General features: G+C 41.3%; 1 protein-coding gene across 4 annotated transcripts in view; it reads right to left on the reverse strand.

Annotated features, from left to right (window-relative positions):
* Nucleotides 1-446: 446 nt before the first annotated feature.
* Nucleotides 447-20945, reverse strand: part of Dmxl2 (Dmx like 2) — a 133579-nt gene continuing 113080 nt past the window's right edge. For 2 of the 4 annotated variants that reach the window (XM_021638670.2, XM_021638671.2), the window contains exons 34-44: nt 18954-19016; nt 18129-18215; nt 17927-18048; nt 15522-15660; nt 14732-14792; nt 14501-14628; nt 13983-14060; nt 5407-5498; nt 4575-4627; nt 3017-3234; nt 447-1910 (exon numbers count right to left, since the gene is read on the reverse strand). In XM_021638670.2, coding sequence (XP_021494345.1) covers nt 1701-1910; nt 3017-3234; nt 4575-4627; nt 5407-5498; nt 13983-14060; nt 14501-14628; nt 14732-14792; nt 15522-15660; nt 17927-18048; nt 18129-18215; nt 18954-19016 — 1251 coding nt within the window. In that variant the 3' untranslated portion in view covers nt 447-1700. The remainder of the gene's footprint in view (nt 1911-3016; nt 3235-4574; nt 4628-5406; nt 5499-13982; nt 14061-14500; nt 14629-14731; nt 14793-15521; nt 15661-17926; nt 18049-18128; nt 18216-18953; nt 19017-20945) is intronic. The other 2 variants (XM_021638674.2, XM_021638673.2) reach the window with 1 other exon arrangement.

Raw genomic sequence — 20945 nt, forward strand, 5'->3', positions numbered from 1 at the left:
GTGGCAGGTTATTATAAAGTACAAGTTCAAATCAAAGCTCTGACACTCAATTTCTGAAAGGAATCTATTACCTTTCAGATTCTTGTTGACCACTTGCTTTACCTTTGTATGCTATACACAAAGACGACGCAGCCCGCACAGGCTGCAGCATCCTACCGTGTGGTACGTGGTGGCAGCTGAGTGTTTACTTCCACATCTTTATCAAGTCTATGTTCCTGTGTGTTCAATATCCTCTTCCTCCTAACTATACAGACGCACAAGTCCAGCGAAGCTCCTTCCCAGCATTACCACCAGTTACACTTCCTTCTGTAATTAACTCTGTCCAGACAAGGGCCAGTAAAGCAAGCGCCTGCCCGACTCTCAATCGCCGTCTCACCAGAGCTGTTTCTCGTATATACGATGTTCAATAGGTACGTGTGAACGAATAAACAGCCTAAGAGCTTAAATTTTCTCTAACAGTTAAGCACTTTATTAAAATTAACTCTTGAAAACAATGTCAAATAATGCCAGACCACTTTACTTAAATAGGCCAAACTAAAAAAAAAAACTCCAACAAGTAACATTGACTTTTACGTATGTATTTCACAGCATGAGTGCCACATTGCCTTCAGAGAGAGGTGCTTTTATACCATTATGTTTTACTATTTACCACATGGGCGTTAAACATTCTCATTACATGATGAGACAATTTGCTGGTTAACACTTAAACACATATAGACACTGGTTTCAATATTGCAACGTATTTTTGGTCATAACAAAGGAAATACATCAAAATATGACACTGGCTAATATTTTACAAGCAAATAATATTTAACTCTGCATAGTTTATACAATAGGCTGTGGCAATAAATAATATCACCAATCTCATCAACTGGCCACAAAAAGCCTAACATTCATTTAATTGATATGAAATGTTCTATTGGTGTAGTTTCAACATAGCCTTAAATGCGTCTTATTAACCTTAAATACGTGAAAATAAAAAGTACTAAATTAGACTAAGAAGGTATGTTTTGCTTAACTACAAATACGCCATGTCTAACATATTACATTCCTGACATAAAGGCAAATATTTTAATAGAAAAACTAGCAGTTCAAAAAATGTCAATGTGCAAATTGTGAGGAAAACGTTGCATTTAAATTTGCACTCATCTGCAAGTTACAGTACTAGCTCAGTACAAACACTAACAGGAAACATACTCAGCAGGGAAGAATGAGAATGACTGGGTACGGCTCCACAGTTAGAGGTGTTTCTGGTCTAACACCTCATGACTCCTTCATTCAACAATGGAGACAGCGGGCATGCTTCATCCATGATGAGAACAGGAAGAAAAACCTGAATCAGCAGGGTTTTCTTCCTCAATTTGGTACAAAGGCCCTGCTCATTATTTTAACTTACTGTTAGCTAACCTCAAGTGCTAACAGGTTTGTTACATGATGTGAAGAATCGCTTCCCTTAATACAAGGTAGTTTTGTTTTGTTTTTAATATGTCAGTATAATGACAAAGTACATGCACTCTATGAACCTGGGTTGGCAACACTCAGGCAGAGGAAAGCCCAGCTTGCATCAGATTCAAACTCCACAGAGGGTCTCTATGTTGTTTTCCAGGCGGTAACAGTGTCTTGGAAGGCAGAGCTGCCAAATTCCTGCATTACATCTTTTAACTGAAAGGTATATAAAAATAAAGGCCCAATCTTTCAAACTACAGAACGTCAAGAATTCTGTTAGGGATGTTAAAAGCACTGGGCAGAACCCTGGTTTTCAGAGTGCCATCTGCACCACAGGAGAACAGTCGATTGTCCTGGCTGATGTCAATCTGCATGACTCCAGCTCCAATGTTCCGGAATATGGACTGCTTAGCATGTTCATTCTTAAATGAATGAATCAGGCCATGACTGGTCAATCTCCACACCTAGTTAAAAAAAAAAATCAATATGGTTAGTCATTAAAACGATAGAAACAAAGTAAAAGTCTGGCCCTCAGTTCTCTTCCTTAGCCCAACTAATTAGATCCTGCTGAGTTCTGCCTTCCTAACAGTCTACCTAACAGAAAGGGACATCATCACTCCAATAATTTATATCCTCTCCTTAGACGACTGCTTCTTCTTCCAAATTTCTCTCTTCACATTCTGTTACAGTTTTAGGTTCCACACACACACATACATACACACACACATATATTCCTTTATTAATTCAACCAATATTTAATTCAATAAAATGTTTCCATGTGAAGCTAGGTTCTAATACAAAATAAAAGAAATATGGTGGGTGCTGGAGAGATGGCTCGGATGTTAAGAGACTGTTCTTCCAAAGGTCCTGGGTTCAATTCCCAACAACCACCATCCATAGTAAGGTCTGGTGCCCTCTTCTGGTGTGCAGGTGCACATGGAGGCAGAACACTGTCTACATAATAAAGAAATAAATAAATCTTAAAAAAAGAAATGTGGTACTACCTCACCCACCTGGAAACATCCCTTCAGCTAAGAGTACTGAGGACAGAGGTAGAAAAAAGGAAGAAAACTCTGAGGTACCAAACTAATTTTGCCAAATATGTCCACGTTAGGTAAAACCACTCTCTCTGGGCCAGCGGCAAAGCTTGTTAGTGAGTACGTGCGTAGCATCACGAGGTTCCAAGCTCAAATCTTCACCATCACAAAACAAAGCAAAACCTCCAACATTTTACTCAAAACAAAGTCCCCTTTTATTAATATTTTGTTAATCATCATGTTAAGCAACTAGACTATGACTGAGGTGCACCCCAGCCCCTTCCAGATTCACAGTAAGAGTAACCTGAGATCCAGTGAATTCGATTGGTGGCTGGATTTCCAGAGCAGAACACTTCAGGAAGAGCCACACAGAAGGAAGGGTAGGGTGGGGTGCATGCCAAGGACACGCAGTGCTCCACGAGGGTCTTCATCAATAACCCTGAGTACAGTGGCTGTGTTTTCTCTTTCCTAGCAGTCTTGACAAGCAGGGAAGGCTAATATTGAGACCATTCTCACCTCCTGTGCTTACTTACTTTTATATTGCCTTCTGCAGAACCTGTGGTGAAGTACTCTTCACAGGGATCCAGAGACAAAGCCTTAATAGCCGAGTCGTGTGCCTGAAAGGTGTGCATTAGCTGTCTCTGTCTGATGTCAAAAATGCAGATGTAGCCTTTCCTACCGCCAGAGATTAAGAGTTGTTGTTTGGGGGCATACTGAAGTACCGTGGCACCGTGGTCATGGCAAGTGAAAGCTGAAAAAAAAAAAGACCACCAAGAGACTTTCCCAAAACAACTTCTAGCTTGTGCTTCTGATGTTTAAATTCGCATTTAAAAATAATGGAGTTAATAGCTCACTTTTTTCATCCCCAATGTTATGATTTGTTTAGAACACATCCCCAGCTACTCAATCCAATCACTAAGAGATGATAACGATGAGGGTTCTGGCATCAGCTCTCAATTATACACAGAGAGATTCACAATTGGATGGCATTATGTAAGACCTTGGAAGGTAGGCCTGGCCATGGGAAAGGATCAAAGGAAGCATGTTCCTCGGGACTGCATTTTACTCTGGCCCTTCCTGTCTACCGAGTTGAGGTGGCTCACCTCATACTCTCTGCTGTGATGTTCTACCTCATCACAATCCAGAAAACATGGAGTTAACAGGCTGACTAGAAGCCTCTGAAAGCCTTAACCACAATAAACTCTTCCTCCTTTTAGCCGTTTCTGTCAGGTGTCTGTTACAGCAACAAAAACTAAAGAACATCCATCTTTTAAGTCACAGAATTTCTGAAACCCTGTAATTAAAGTGCTATGTCATGCTAAAAAAATTATTTCTAGAGGGAGTTCTAGGGCAGCCAGAGCTATGTAAAGAGCTTTGTATCAAAAAATAAAGAAAATACATTTCTACTCATTTTATCAATATGAAACATGAACAGAAAAAAATGGTGCTTAAAGTCTAAGTCTTAAACTATGTGCCTCATACAAAATATGGAAAGTGCCACATATGGAAATAGCACACTGACCCTCATGCACTGCACATGTTAATTTCAAGCATTTTTAAGGCATGTAGAAGCAAAAGTACAGAGTCCAAGCCTCTCCATGGTGCACTCACTCACCTCATCGCTACCTCAGCACTTACCCACCTGATGCTATCTGCATCCAAAGATCCCACACTAAGCAGGAAGACAGCCTCCTGCACCTGAATACTTTCGGTCCTAAGCTAAGGAGCTGAGCTTCTTACTATGGTTTGGGTAAGCACCCCCAGCTGCTTCTGGCCCATGGCACCAGTAGGTGGTAGAAGAGCTCTTAGGGGATGAGGAGATCTCCTTGAAGGGGATCCAGACTCTTCTCCCCTTTGCTTCCTGAAGTATTGAGGAGAGCAGCTTCCTCCTCCCCATCTTCCCTCTATGAAGTATTTCTCTGCCAGAGACTCAAGAGAGAACTAACAAGGGCCTGGCAGTGTAGGACAAAACAAACCTCTTCTCCCTGTGCACAGTCCTCCACATCAGCCTAGAAGCAAACACTGGGTCACGACAAAATCAAACCTGGAGAGCATTCCTTCAAACTGTGTCAAAATCACACCTTGACTCACCGTGAATGAGGCTGTTTCCAGGTGATATTAATGTGTCCCAGAGGCATACATTTCTTTTAAAGAAATAATAAAGTACATCAGAAACAATTATTCTAAATCATCAATAAGGACAAATTTTGTCAAGAAAAATTTTACTTATTTGAAATTTCCAACTAGAATGGGGGTGTTTTACCTCTTCTAAGAGACAGGGTTTCTCTGTGTAGCCTTGGCTGTACTGGAACTCACTGTGTAGACCAGACTGGCCTCAAACTCACAGAGATCCGCCTGCCTTTGCCCCCTAGAGTGCTGAGATTACAGGTGTGCACCACAGCATCCAGCTGAGTTTATTCTTTTTAAAACCAGTATCAGCTTGTTTCATAAGGTCCCTGTCATTGCAACCCTAGCCCACCTCTTTTCTATTACCCTTCTGGAGAAAGTGGGAAATGACTTCCTCAACAGAAGGGTACTTCCATATCCCCAAGAAGTAATCACTTCAGAGAAACACGCCCTAATCATAGCATGCAGCTGGTGAAAACACTGTGAGGGGGAAAATGCAAAGAATGATGACCATAGCATGTTAAATGCTTCTCAGTTCTAAAGAACTGTATAACGACAGCCTTTCAAAAGACTAAATCACTTCAACATAAAAATGATGCATGCTACTATAGACTACATTTGGAGAAAATTTTGCTTTGTTTCTTTCTGGTAGAGAAAGCCATATTAAGAATTAGAAAACAATAAAACAAAATTCCTTGGATTAAAAAACCCTACTAAATAGAAATCCTTACTTTCTAGGGAAGATAGCATTGTGCTTAAAACTGTCCCCTTCTTTTCTTTGTTTCTATCAACCTACCTATTGTCATTGGACTGTCCAGATGTTGCAACTAGACTTGAAGAGGTGATAAATGCAAAGTCACTTGTGGCCTTACTGTGGCATTGCCAACTCTAAAGAAAATAAAATACAACCAATGTTATCGAAAAATCCAGGAGCAACTGAAATAATACAAACATTGTCCCACCAATAATGTATCGGACTCTTGAGTGATAATATATATTTTTATGGTTTATTTTTGTTGTTTTTGATACAGGATCTTGATATGCTTCTCAGGCTGCTTCAAACTCATGATCCTCAGTTTCCCAAGTGGTGTCCTACACACCTAACAAGAACAGTTGTTCACACTCAGCCTGGATGGACTTGGTGTAAACCCCACACTCTGCAGGTCCACGCTGCCGGGCGGCCTGGGCCTGGGCCTGGCTCCTCCAGACTAAACAGCCTGACTCTCTTGCTCAGAACGCAGACCTGCACTTGTGCTTAGTACTCAGAACCTGCAGGCCATAGCACACCCAGACCCATATGCCAACCTTCCCTTCTTTTAAAGTAGAGGATAAAGGCATAGCACTTTACAGAATTTTTCATGTGGACAAAGAACAAACAAGACAGTATGAGTCAGTTGTGATTGTCTCTCCCCATTTCTAGTGTTCCCACTATTTTAAAAGCGTAGTATTAATTTTTGAGCCTATAAAGTATTAAATTTGTAACAATCTGACCTTACAAATAATTTTTTCTTATTGGAGGAAGCATTAGGTTTGTAATCATGTTCCTAATTCTTGGGTCAAATTATAAGACAGTAAAACAATTAATTACCTCCCCTGTTAGAAAGTCTTAAAATATTTGAGAATTCAATAAAATTAAAAATAAATAGACCAGAGACTGGCCACTCAGACTGGGAGAAGTCCAGGCAGGCTTCCCACTGCCAGACTTCCCCCTCTCTTGGTCTTTGCCCACCCTATTCGCATTCGCAGTCTCCTACCCTCCTAGTTGCCACAACCTAGCCTCCAACTGGGGAAAAGACTCCCTGCTCTTCTAGAGACCAGCCTGGAGCCGAGAACCCCCACACTACTAGAGACCAAGGCGACTGGGAAAGTGCAGCAGACTGTCTGCCTAACAACCCCCCCGCCCGAATCTCATTATCCCAGTACCTTCTCACCCTATCCCCAGTCCCATCTCCTCCTTGTCCCAGACCCCTACTGGGATGGAGGCTCCCCACTCTTACCAGAGACCCATACACTGTGAGAAATCCAGGCCACACCCCAGAAGCCCAGAGGAAAAAAAAAACAAAACTGAAATCAAGGAACAAAACATCCATACAACAAAAACATTGGTACCTAACACCTATAATTACCTTAAACCCAGATGCCCAAAGGCCAGTCTAAGAACACAGTAAACAACAGCCAAGGTAATATGTCACCACCAGAACTCAGCCATCCCACTGCAGCAAGCCCTGGATATTCCAGCACAATAGAAACATAAGAAAATGGCCTCAACACCAGCTTTTGAAGATGACTGAGGCCCTTAAGAGTAAATTAATGAATCTCTTACAGAAATCCAAGAAAAAACAAACAGCTGAAGGAAACAAAGACTGTTCAAGACCTAAAAATGGAAATAAAAGCATTAAAGAAAACACAGACTGAGCGAATTCTGGAAATGAAAAAATACAGGTGAGCAAACAGAAACCACAGATGTAAGCATGGCCAACAGAATACAAGAGATCAAAGAGAGAGTCTCAGGTGTGGAAGACAGAAGAAATAGATACACTGGGCAAAGAAAATGTTAAATCTAAGAAGTTCCTGACATAAAACATTCAGAAAATGCAGGACAACTTGAAAATACCAAACCTAAGAATAATAAGGATAGAAGTGAATATTACCAACTCAAAGGCCCAGAAAATATTTTCAACAAAATCATAGAAGAAAACTTTCCTAACCTAAGGAAGGAGATGACTATAAAGGTTCAAGAAGCTTACAGAACACCAAATGATCAAGGCCATAAAACCAAGTCCTATTGCCAATAGGATAAAATGGCAGTTAACCAATCCTACATCTGATAGAGGGCTAATTTCCAAAATATATAAATAATTTAAGGAACCAAATAATCCAGTTAAAAAATGGGGCACAGATCTAAACAGAGATTTCTTGACAAGAATCTCTAAAGTAAGAGAAGCACCTAAAGAAATATCTAATGTTCTTAGTCATCGAAGAAATGTAAATCAAATCAATTTTGAAATTCCATCTTACACCAGTCAGAATGACTAAGAAAAAAAACTCAAGTGACAGCTCAAGCTGATGAAAATGTGAAGCAAGGAGAACACTCTCCATTGCTCGTGGGAGTGCAAACTTGTACAGCCACTCTGGAAATCAATATAGTAACTTTGCAGAAAACTGGGAATCAACCTACCTCAACCAGCTATACCACACCTGGGCATATACCCAAAAGATGCTCCATTATACCACAAGGACATTTGCTCAACTATGTTCAGAGCAGCTCTATTAATAATAGCCAGAATCTGGAAACAACCTAGATATCCCTCAACTGAAGAATGGATAAAGAAATGTGGTACATTTACACAAAAGAGTATTATTCAGCTGTTAAAAAAATATCATCATTGAATGTGCAGGCAAATGAATGAAACTCGAAAAAGCCATCTTGAGTGAGGTAATCCAGACCCAGAAAGACAAACATGGTATGTACTCACTCTAAGTAGATATTAGCTATAAAGTAAAGGATAATTATGCTATAAATCAAAGACCCAGAGAATCTAAGTAACAAGGAGAAGAAGAAAGATAAAAGATATTACAGGTGGGCTGGGAACAGGTAAGGACAGAAACAGGAGGGACCATGTGGGGAGAAGTTTGAGTGAGAGAGTACTGGGAGAGACAACTGGAATTTTGGGGCAAGACAGAAACCTAGGGCAATGGAAGCCCACAGGAATATGAGGTGATCCTAGCTAAGACTCCTTGTAACAGGGGATACAAACTCTGAACTGACCAACTCCCATAACCAGGCCAAGACTCCCAATGGAGGGATTGGAACACCAACCCAATCACAAAACCTTGGCCCACAATTTGTCCTGCCTGCAAGATGTGCTGGGGCGGGGGGGGGGGTAAAGGTGCCACAAAAATTGTGGGAGTGGCCAAGCAATGGCTGGTCTAGCATAAGATGATGCCATGAGAGGAAGTCTGCCCCTGACACTGCCTGGAGGGCCAGAGGTCCAACAACAAGGGGGGCAGGGAGACACACACACAGACACAGAGAGAGAGAGAGAGAGAGAGAGAGAGAGAGAGAGAGAGAGAGAGAGAGAGGGAGAGAGGGAGAGAGGGAGAGAGGGAGAGCAATGAAATGATTCCTAATGATACTCTGAGCCTAGTGTAATCATCATCAGAGGTTTCCCCCAGCAACTGAGTGGAGCAGCTGCAGAGACCCAGAGCCAACATTAGGTGGAGCTAGAGGAATCCTGTGGAGAGGAAGAAGAAATGTAAAGAGTCAGAGGTGTCCAGGACACTAACCCTAAGACAGGGTTTCATTACTGTGAGGAGACACCATGTCCACGGTTGGGGCTGGCTTATAGTTTCAGAGGTTTATTCCATCATCATCACGGTGGAAAGCAGGGCAGTCTCCAGGCAGGCATGCTATCATACCTTGAGCTCAGGAGATCTCAAAGTCCGCCCGGCGACACACTTCCTCCAACAAGGCCACATCCTCTAATAGTGCCACTCCCTCTGGGACAAGCATTCAAATGAGTCTGTGGGGACCACCCCTATTCAAACTACCACATCTTACTAACTGGCCCCACAGGCTCGCAGTGATAACTTAATGCAAAATGCATTCAGCCCAACTTCCAAACTCCCCAGAGTCTATCACAGTCTCAACAATATTTAAAAGTCCAAAGTTCAAAGTCTCTCCTGAGATTCATGTAATCTCTTAATGCAAAATTAAAATAAAAAAAACAGATCACATACTTCCAAAATATGATGGCAGAGGATATACATTACTGTTCCCAAAGGGAGGAAGGGAGCATACGAAGGAAACACTGGACCAAAGGAAGGCTGAAACCCAGCTGGGCGACCACTCCTTTTCTTCCATTTAACACGTTTCATCTGTTTATCTCCTTAAACAAAAGATTTAGCTTCACTCTTCCTGGTGCCCCTCTCTCCTCAAAGTGTACATTTTGTAACTTTCCTTACTCAGTCTGCTCCTTTTCTTTATAGGCCTGGTCACTAATGATCACAGGGCACAGTCCACACTAGGCTGTTTTAAAATCTCCCCTGCAAAAACTTTGCAGTTTAGCCTCAGGCAAACTTTCTGGTTAAGGGCAAAAGCAGCCACATTCTCCAAAATATGGCAAGAACTCTGGGCTCCATACTAAATGTTTTCTCCTCTGAAGCCTCGTAGCTAGGCCCCCACAGTTCAGATCACCCTCAGCACGACCGTCTGCCCTGTTTACACTAGCATAAGCGTTCCACTGCTTTCCTAATCCAAAATCCCAAAGTCCACATTCCTCCAAACAAAAGCATGGTCAGGCCTGTCACAGGAGTATCCCAGTCCCTGGCACCAACTTCTTAGTTAGGGTTTAGTTTCTGTGAAGAGACACCATGACCAAGACAACTCTTATAAAGGACATTAAATTGGGGCTGGCTTAGAGTATCAGAGGTTTAGTCCATTATCATCATGGTGGGAAGCATGGCAGTGTCCAGGTAGACATGGTGCTGGAGAAGGAGCTGAGAGAGCTTTGGGAGACTTCAAAGCCCACCCCCACAGTGACACACTTCCAACAAGGCCACCCTCCTAGTAGCGGCATTCCCTACGGGCCAAGCATTCAAACACATGACTCTGTGGGGGTCATTCCTATTCAGAGCACCACAAGAAAACCCATAGTATCAAGTAACCTGGGCTCATAGGGAATCAGAGACTGAACCTGCCTGAGTCTGACCTAGACTCTCTGCACATATGTTATGGTTGTGTAGCTTGGCCTTCTTATGGGACTCCTAACAGTGGGAGCAGGATCTGTCTCTGACTTTTTTGCCTGCTTTTTGGGGACCCTTTTCTCCTACTAAGTTGCCTTGTCCAGCCTTAATATGAGGGGAGGTGCCTAGTCTTTTGTTGTTGTTTTTGGAGACAGGGTTTCGCTGTATAGTCTTGGCTGTCCTGGACTCTGTAGACCAGGCAGGCTGCAAACTTACAGAGATCTGCCTGCCTCTGCCTCCCCAAGCACTGGGATTATGAGCGCGCACCACCATGCCTGGCACTGAACTCGAAACCCTCCTGAAGAGTAGACAGGGATCTTAGCCGCTGAGCCCTCTCCAGCCCTGAGGTGCCTGGTCTCACTACAGCCTGACAGGCCATGTGGGGCCAGTATCTCCGGGAGGCCTGCTCTTTTCTGAAGGAAAATGGAGGAGAAGCAAACTGGGGATGGGGCACGTGACTGAGGGGAAAGGGAAACTGTGGTCCTGATATAATATACGAGAGATAAATAAAAAGTAAATTAAAAAAAACTATGTAAGTCTCTGACATTTTCAAGCTGTTAATTAAAATAGTTTACCATAAAGATTCAGTCTAGAGTAAAAAGTTATAGTAAAACGAGATAGATATTTTCAAATTACTTTGATAAAAATCCAATAATTTAAAAATTATAAACTCATGATAGATATACTGAATTAAAGGTTATATTCTTTAATCAGGCATGATAGCTCTCTCCACACCTTTAATCCTAGCACCCAGGAGGCAGAGTCAGACAAATCTCTATGAGTTTGACTCCAGGCTGGTCAACAAAACAAGTTCCAAGATAGTCAAGGTTACACAGAGAAACCCTATCTTTAAAAAATAAATAAAAAAAAAATAAAATTTTTGGATTATAAGAAAAGAACAGGATACTACAGTACATAAACTAGTAGACACAATGTGAGTGTCTGGAGCATCTGGAAGGTTGGGGCAGGAAGATCATTTGAACCCAAGAGTCAAAGGTCAGTCTGGGCTATAGCAAGCCTCCACCTCAAACTAAATATATGAACTTACTAAAATCATTTGATTACATTAAGAGCTCAAACTATTTTATTGCTGACAACCTTGAATAACTTGAAAAACTTTATAAATCATAACAAACGACAATAGCCCAAAGAGAAAAACTCTAAGTTGCCCATCCAGCCTTAGGCTGTGGCAGAAAAGACTTAAGTTAAAACTGTAGTCTAAATGCAAACATCCACCTTGCCACCTTTGTGCTCCCTGCGCTCCTCCAAGCTTTACCAATCACAAAAGCACTTTTATTTATTTACTTATTTATTTGTTTTGTTTTAGTAGTTACCTTATTATTAATTACACTTTATTCACTTTGTATCCCCCCGTAAGTCCCTCCCTCCTCCCCTGCCAATTCCACCCTCCCTCTCCCTTCTTCACGCATGCCCCTCCCCAAGTCCACTGGTAGAGGAGGTCCTCCTCTCCTTCCTTCTGATCTTAGTCTATCAGATCTCATCAGGAGTGGCTGCACTGTCATCTTTTGTGGCCTGGTAAGGCTGCTCCCCCCTCAGGGGGAGGTGATCAAAGAGCAGGCCAATCAGATTATGTCAGAGGCAGTCCCTCTTCCCATTACTATGTAACCCACTTGGACACTGAACTGTCATGTGCTACATCTGTGCAGGGGTTCTAGATTATCTCCATGAATAGTCCTTGGTTGGAGTATGAGTCTCTGGGAAGTTCCTGAGTGAGCTGTCCCAGAAGCAGAAAGACACACATGGTATATACTCACTCATATATAACATAGGATAAACCTACTAAAAACTGTACATCTAAAGAAACTAAGCAAGAGAGAGGACCCTGACTAAAACGCTCAATCCCCATCCTGAAAGGCAAAGAGGTTGGACATCAGAAGAAGAAAACAGGAAACAACCTAGGAACCTGCCACAGAGGGCCTCCGAAAGCCTCTGCCCTGCAGACTATCAAAGCAGATGCTGAGACTTATGGCCAACTGTTGGGCAGAGTGCATGGAATCTTATATAAGAAGTGGGAAATAGTAAGAGCTGGAGAGGACAGGAACCACACAAGGAGAGCAACAGAACCAGAAAATTTGAACACACAAAAGCACTTTTAAAAGTGGTCCTACACAATCCCACAAGCCTAAAGCTGCCCTAAAAGGCTTCTAAGATGTTTCAGCAAGGTGGGAACTAAGTATCAAGTATCACTTTCTTATTAGATCAGGGATGAAAATAGAATTTCAAATTAAGGACCCTCTGTTGGTCTCCTTGTGGAGCTCCTTCTTCTACAGAGGGTCCTTACTTTGAAATTTCTGTTCTCATTCCTCATCTAACAAGAAAAAGTAACTTAGTTCCCACATTGCTGGAACATTCTTAGGATGAGACTTGATAGACTAGGGTCAAATAGGAGAGGAGGTCTGCCTCTAACAGTGGACTAGGGAACTGTCTTAGGGGCAGAAGAGGGAGGGAGGGTAGGTCTAGGAGGAGAAGAGGGGGTGCTACAGCTGGGATATAAAGTGAATAAATTGTAATAAATATTAATTAATTAATTTAAAAAAAGCAAAGTAAGGACTCAAAGGGCCAGAGGACACCAGCGTATTTAAAAACAAAACAACCCCAAAACCAAGACGTTGCTCTGTATGAGCTGATCAGACTGAAGCCAACATATCTACTCAAGATTATTTGTATTTCTTAGAAGACGTTATGGCAGTCTGCAGTGCACTAATCCAGAAGGGATATTCATAATCTCTTACATGTAATGAAGAAGTTGAGGGAGGGAAAAATATGATCAAAATACGAATTTTAATAAAAAATATTATTAAAAATCTACATACTCTAGAAAGGACAATTTAAAAGCATTTGGGTAATGTATCTGGATTCAGAAGTTTCAAAGCTTTCTGCGCCTCCATTTATTTACAGAATGCCAAAAATCCCACCCAGGACTAGAGAGATTGCTGAGAGATTGAAAGCACGCACTGCTCTTCTCAGAATCCATATGGTGGTAACAACCATCTCTAACTTCAGTTCCAAGAGAACTGATACCCTCTTCTGACCTAGAAGTGCACAAGAACACATGCTGGCAAAACACACATAACTAATAAAAATAACCTAAGACCCTTCATAGGACACTACCACCTCCCATCTGATACAGGAAGACACGACGTGTGTGTCATCATGTATTTAACATGGTATGGATAACTATGTGAAGTAACTTTTAGGGTTAGATTACAATCTGGTGAGAAGAAAAAATTCTGAAGAAAATTAGTGCTCAGAATCTGTCTGAATTTTAATTATATATTTAACAAAATTCTACAATTATGCATTTAGTTGTCATAAACAAAAATATTACTTTAAAAAATAATTGTTTCCTAATGGACAAAAATACCATTAGAAAGGTATCCTGAGTTGGACCACACAGGGAAAAAAATCCATGGTTGCCTTTTAAGGTAAAAAGCAAGTTGTTTGTTGTTTTGGTAATTTCTGTCTAAGCCGAGGACAGCCATGGATGGCTCACGGTAGGCTGAACTGTCATTCTCCAAGAGAAGCATTACTGAGACCCACTGCTAAAAGCAGACACTCCAACAGTACGTTCTCTACATGCATTCTGGGAATGTGAGTGGCACTTACCAGGTAAGGTTTAGGGTTCGATGCAGTTTGGTTAACTTGCCAGATGCTCAGAAAACCCTCTCCATCTGCAACACCACACTGCAAGAATGGCATGAAAATCACAGATTCTCAGAATCCCTGCCAAAGGTAAGAACACTTACAGACTTGATCACCCACGGCCTTCCCTGTCACCGTCTAAGTGTGTTTTCACACCCACGGCCTTCCCCTAAGCCTCCGTGACAGAGGGAAGGAGCGACTGGGTGTCGGGAGACTCTCGCCGGCTGGCAGGCACCACCAGCGCTTGGGCAGGAGCAGTTTTCTCTCACACAATGCTGGAATGAATGACTGGTTAAAGTGCACTAAGCTTTGCAGATTTGTGCTTATATTGTAAGAAAAGAGGCTATATAAACAGAGCCCAACAAACAGCCTGCTTGGTTTAAACCAGGGGAACTACATTTCTTTGATATAGTCTCAGTAAGTATTTCATCCTGAGAATCCAGTTATTTTTGGATGCATTCAGCACTAACTGAGGAACGAACCTTGTTGCCTTGTGAGTTAAAATACAGTCTAGTAACTCTTGCATTGCCAGCTTGACGGAAACAGACAAGTTGCTGAGGTCGTGTCCATTCAAACATGCGTACACTGCCATCCTGGGCACCTGTGAGATCTAAACACAGAGAATGTGGGCAGCAAGAGACTAAAGTTTCAATAGCTCCCGTTCTTCAAAAAGATACTCAAAACTCTAAGATGACAAAAAAAAAAATACTTACAGTATTGATGGACAGGGTGTGAAGTCATTCTCTTAACATTATGTAGGTTCCTTTTCATGAGCTTTAAAAGGAGGGAAAGTGAGTTTACTTTGGCATTCAGAAGGGATGAGAAAGGAAAAGCATCACAGCATCTCTCCTGACATTTACCCTCCTAAGAAGTTTTAACTGAGGTAAGCCCTGCTGAGGACTCTGAAATGTCTAACACACATTTCTGCAAACAGAAACAATCACTCTCTGGTACAGCCCTGCCTTGTGAAGACTTACAAACAGCCTCATCTACTAACAACAGGACTCCCTTCCAACTGGCCTCTCCCTGAAAACAAGCAGGTTGCTTTTATGGAGTGGTGGTGGGAGAACCTAGCTAGCCAGCCCAGGCTGGCCTCCAATTTGTAATCTTCATGCGTCAGCTTCCTGCATGTGGGAATCACAAGCATGAACCACGGCACACTCCGAGTACCCACATTCTTCAGGGCAGAGTATCAAAGAGTAGGACTCTTCAACTACAGTGTCCAAGACATTAACACTCAGCAACCTGAGGCAAACACTGTGCAGACTTGAACTCTTCAACTTTGCTTTACCATTCTGTGCCTCAGTTCGTTCATCTATGAATAGTACTGGAGGATGATAACATCCCATTCCCAAATGTGCTGGAGAGGTGGGAAGCATGCACTGAGAAAACTAGAAGCAAAAGTTATTCTCATATTTAAGATAATTTCTATGTCGAGTAACTTCAGCGCGCTTCACAAGGAGCCTATACCCAGGGACCACACGTGCCAGAAATAAGACATACCACAGTAGCTCCCGTGCTGGTCTGCCCGCTGCCGAGCCATGGCAGAGATGGAGGCGGATGCACCTGGCCTGTAGAATGGGAGGCTGTACCAGGCTGGTACAGGGTTGTGGTGGAACCACGATAATCAATATCATCTGAACTGTGGAAAACAGTTGCATGTTACTGCGAAAGATTCATTCTCTCTTAACACAAATCCAAGTACTGGGATTTTTACACAACCATAAAAGATACTTTTTAAATTTTCTTTTTCTGAGGATACAGATTTAGTAAGCATTTACTTTTCTAAAAAATAATTTATTCTTTGGCAGTTAAGATATTATTTAAAAAATAAATATCCATCAACTAAGAACTTAGGCACAAATCTAAACGTAGCCAATTTTAAGGTTTTTTTTCATTAAACAAAATATAAATTCAGTCTAATGTATTATCTATGTGAGCAACTTTACTACTACAAAATAATAAAACGTTTGCTTTACAGTATTTTAACCCTCCTTGAGGATTTATAAACAGCCAATGGTTGATGGGAAAGGGAGAAACCTTTTCTTCAGTGGTATAGCTCTGGCACGGTGCCAATGCTTCTATGATGAAACTCACTGGATCATAAACACATACACAAAAGACACAAAAGGATAAGAGAATCTAGCTAAGAAAAGGAAAGGTTATCAGTTAAGAGTAGGGAGGGGCAAAGAGGCTAACAGTAATAAGAGAAAAACATTATGTATATGTATTGGAATATCATAATGAAACTCATTATGTATAATTAATATATGATAATAAAAACCTTAAAAAGTACTTAACACAGATTTTATTTTGATTAAACATAAATATTAAGTGACCTCTTATATGTAGGTAGCCTATATATCAAATTATTTTATTTTACATTTATTTGCTTGGTTCTTATTTTTGTGTATATGTGTTTTCAGCTACATAAACATATAGAAGCCAAAGTCAGGGGCCTTCCTCAATTGCTCTGCACCTTATCCTTTGGAAGTAGGGTCTCTCCCTAGAGCTTCCTGTTTCTGCTAGGCTGGGTGGCACTGCTCTGCGGTGCTGGGTACTGACACTGGCTACCGCACTCAGGCTTTACACGGGTGCTGAGAATCCAGGTTCAGTCCTCACGTTTATGCAGCAACGCTTTACCAATGGAGCGCTCTCCAGCTCCTTCATCTGCATGGTTCTACACAAGACCTTGCAATGTAGCCCAGACTGGCCTTCAACCTGAGATCCTCTTACATCTGCCTCTCCCAAGTACCAGAATTATAGCCATGAGCCACTATGCCCAACTCTGCCCTCCCCTGGGATGCAACAGAGCCCAGGACTCTTGCATGCTCAACGGGAGCTCTGAGCTATACCCCAAATCCACAGTATAAAGAAATAAGAAACATGATTTTAAAGCTTTCTTAAAACCAGGTATGGTGGCACATGCCTGCAGTACTTAGAAGGTGAAAGGCAGAGATGAGTTCAAGATAATGCTCAGCTACATGGGGGCTGGAGGGCAGCCATGTCTCAAAAGCCTATCTCAAAAAGCCTAAAACAAATAAGAAAAAAAAATCGTAAAACATTAATTTTCATCACATAAATGTGAACGTGAGTTGATGATGGCATTATATACTGTATTAAATGGTTCTATCCTTTCTAAACTGTGACTGAAGCCTAGATATAGACTAACAAAAGGGATAATTGAACATGGAAAGCAGCCCTTGGGGTACCATCCTAGGACATAAAATTCCTGACTAGGAAAAACAAACATGGAGGAAAAACCTAAAATTAGAAAGTGCTGCAAAACTCTTCAGATGAAAACTAAAGTTGCTGATATTTTTACGTGTAAAAAAAAAAAATGCTTTATCAAAAGTTATAGTTAACATTATAGAATCAATAGACTAATTTTTATATTAGTCTATAAATTTATGCATACTATTTTTCTACTTTCATTATCCAGATCAGTTAAATTTACTACTATATAACTCCTGTTTCCTTGGGATTAAATGACAAAGTTGCAGTTTTAAACCTTAGACCTCCATGTCAGAGATTATTCTGGCTTAAATACTATAAAAGTTTAATGGGAAAATTATGAGTAATATATAAATTTTAATATAAGATCTTCTACTGTCAGCTAAGCCAATTATGTTTGCTCTTTGCACAACCGAAGAGAAGTGCATATTTCTTATCTCGGCAATTTAGCAGGCACTTGCTGAAGACAATGGCATTGATTTTATTATGTAGATGTTTTGGGATTCTCTGTGCAGCCCTGGCTGTCCTGGAACTAGTTCTGTAGACCAGGCTGGCCTCAAACTCGCAGAGATCTGTCTGCCTCTGTTGCCTCGGCCTCCTGAGTGCTGGGATTAAAGGCATGTGCAACAACCACTCAGCTGACGATGGCATTTATAATCCACCATGAGACACACCTTTTAGATTCTCTATCATATTCTTCTCCAATCCATATATATGATTGACAGGCCAGCAGAGAAGTGACATCGAGTTCTTGAACATCATGTGTTGAAGCCAAAACAATTTCATTACAGTTTGCCTATAAAGCAAAGGCAGAACAATGATTTGGGAAATTTCACTAAAAAGCAAAACATTATTTATAATAACTACAATTTTTACCTTATTAATAGAAAATGCCATGATCATGTCAGATTCCTTATGAATGACCTTTGCCTTCCCTCCTGGATAACCCAGATCAGCTTCAACCTATAAAACATTGCTGAGAGTTAGTTGTTGCTGCATGACTCTCCAGTCATGAATATCCCACAGGATGACAGCTGGGTAAGAAGAAAATGTAGCAGCAGCAGGAGGGGTGGGGGGAGCGTTAGTGTGCTGGGAATTAGTTTGGGAAATCTGCTCTCATGCTCTGCAGCTCTGTAATCAAATACCCCAATTATGAAGAGTTGTAATGTGATGTCACGGTAATAATGGCAAAAATCTTCACAAGTTACACATTTATTTTAGCTCTTCAAAAAAAGCCCTAATATACTGTAATGAGAGAGAGAGAGGTAAGAGGCACAGAGTGAAGGACAAAGTCATAGAAAGTCAAAGGAGGACTTTAAAGGAGGGACTTTATACTTTAAAATAACAGCTAGGAAATGGGAATAAGGAAAACCTAGGAAGATCAGGAAGAAAGAATGAAGACTGACTGGTCAGAATAAGGGAGGCATCTTGACAGTCAGAGATAAAACAGAAGCAAGAGGAGTCAAAAAGAAGGATCAGCTATGCTTAAAAACCGTCTAGAAAATGTGACCGCAGTGGCGATGAGAACAAGGAAGAAGCCACAGTTGGGCAGAGCAGACCCAGACACAGGTGCTCTCCCTCCTGTCTCCCCTTAAGGCCGGCTGGGTAGGTTCTCCTGATGAGCCATGGTTAGCATTGGAGATGAGGGTTAGCTCCGAGAACTCTGAGAAGTGGGCTACAGAGAAGCCCATGGGGGACTACCTTGATGTGGAAATCTTCTGCTACGGAGTTGTGTTTGACCTGCTCCACATGTTCTTCTACAGACTATACAACACCACACCGCCACAAACACAAAACACATGCATAAAATGAAATAATAAAGAGAGTGAAAAACTTCAGCTAGAATGGTTGTTATACAAAGATGACAAAACTGACTTAATTTAATTGGATAAAATAAAATACCAGATAAACAAAGAAAAAAATGGCATAACTGAAGTTATTCTATCATACGCATATGAAAACTATTTCAAAATAAAAGTTTACTATTAGTATACCATTTATGCAACTTAAGAGTTCTTAAAACTATAGATGTAAGAGATTATAATTTTGAGAACTATACGCCTACTTTCTAAAATTTTTGTGATATACACATGTACATACTGATATAGGTGCATGTTGGGGAGCGGGTTATGTAGAGGCCAGAATTCAACACCGACTGCCATCCTCAGTGGCTCTGCAACTTATTCTCGATGAATCTGATCTCATCAATCGCCAGCCAGCAAGAGTCCCAGATCCACCTGTCTCTGCTGCACCACTTCTGCACTGGACTTCTCTATGGGGGCTGGGGACCTGACCCACGTCCCTGTACTTGCCGCAATTTACTGCCTGTGCCGTTTCCCGAGTTATGTCATCAGTTCCCACCTACCTCCATTTATTTTTATTTGTTTAAAGTTCTGAGAATTGAACCCACAGCTTCACTCGTGCTAGGAAAGCCTTCTACCTTTTTGTTTTATCAAGACCTGGTCTCCACAGCCTAGGGCTGAAGTAGGAATCCTTTTGCTTTTACCTTCCAAACGCTGGGATGTCAGTGGAAGGCCACCAAGCTCTGCACTGACCACTGTTTCATTAACAAATCTGAGCAATCATATCATCAGAAGATTACTCTCCTTGTAAATAAATGTTTGAGAAGATGAGGCATACAAAAGAAAGTTACTTGCTTGCTCACTGGTTGACATCTTAGGGGAGGTACAACTCGAAATATTCTTCTTCCACTACATTAACCCCAGGAGGCATGATCAGAGCCTGAAACTTCTCCCCAGTGTGCGTGACATAACACGGCAGGCAAACAGTCCACTCAAAGCCTCTGAGGCTCTTTAGAGGACCACAGGGCCTGCAGCCACTGACAGTGAAGCAAGCACCCCGGAAGCACATGGGTTGCTCTACTCAGAATCAGAATAGCTGATTCAGTGAAAGCCAATCACGGAACACTCAGCTTGCTAAGTCAACTAACTGCTCTGACATACTGATCAATGTGACAAAAGCTTGATTTGTGGAATATTTTTCTTTAACTTATTTGATGAGTAAAGCTATCTTTTTATAATGTATCAAGAATTTCAAATCATGAATTAGCCAATATGTCAGTTTTTCCTTTTGTTTGTAGTTCTTTAAATTTTTACTTGTGTGTGTGTGTATGTACGTATGTATATATGTTTTTTTCATTGTGTATATACCAGATGTGTGGGGTGACCATGGAGGCCAGAGAGGGTATCAGATCCCCTGAAGCTGGAGGCAGAAGAAGTTGTGAACTTCCAGGCGGAGATAGGAATGGAACTCAGAACCCCTGAAAGAGCAGCAAGTGCTCATAACTGCTGAGCTCTCTAAGGTTTTTGGTTTTTTAATTTTTTTGCACATGGGTGTGTGCATGTGTTTGTGAGTGTGTGTTTTAAGGATTGTTCTAATCAATTTACAAAACACGCTGATCATGAAAATCCTACCCCAAAACCTACAAAGATAAAGCATACTTCCTGGAGATTTTTTTTCCTGAGCCTAGTGATCAGTTTTTATCTTAAGATTTAAATATTTTCTAAAATTCTTTTCTTAAAGAAAACAAAATTTCAACAGATCCGTATTTACGCTATAGTAGCCACTAACCATGAAGCTACTCGAAATTCAACAGCATTGGAGGTTCAGTCCTATGGGCCACACTGCAGTGCTCAGTCACACATGACCGCCTAACACTAGACAAGGGAGTCA

This window comes from Meriones unguiculatus, chromosome 1 (assembly GCF_030254825.1).
Source record: "Meriones unguiculatus strain TT.TT164.6M chromosome 1, Bangor_MerUng_6.1, whole genome shotgun sequence".
Classification (NCBI taxonomy): Eukaryota; Metazoa; Chordata; class Mammalia; order Rodentia; family Muridae; genus Meriones; species Meriones unguiculatus.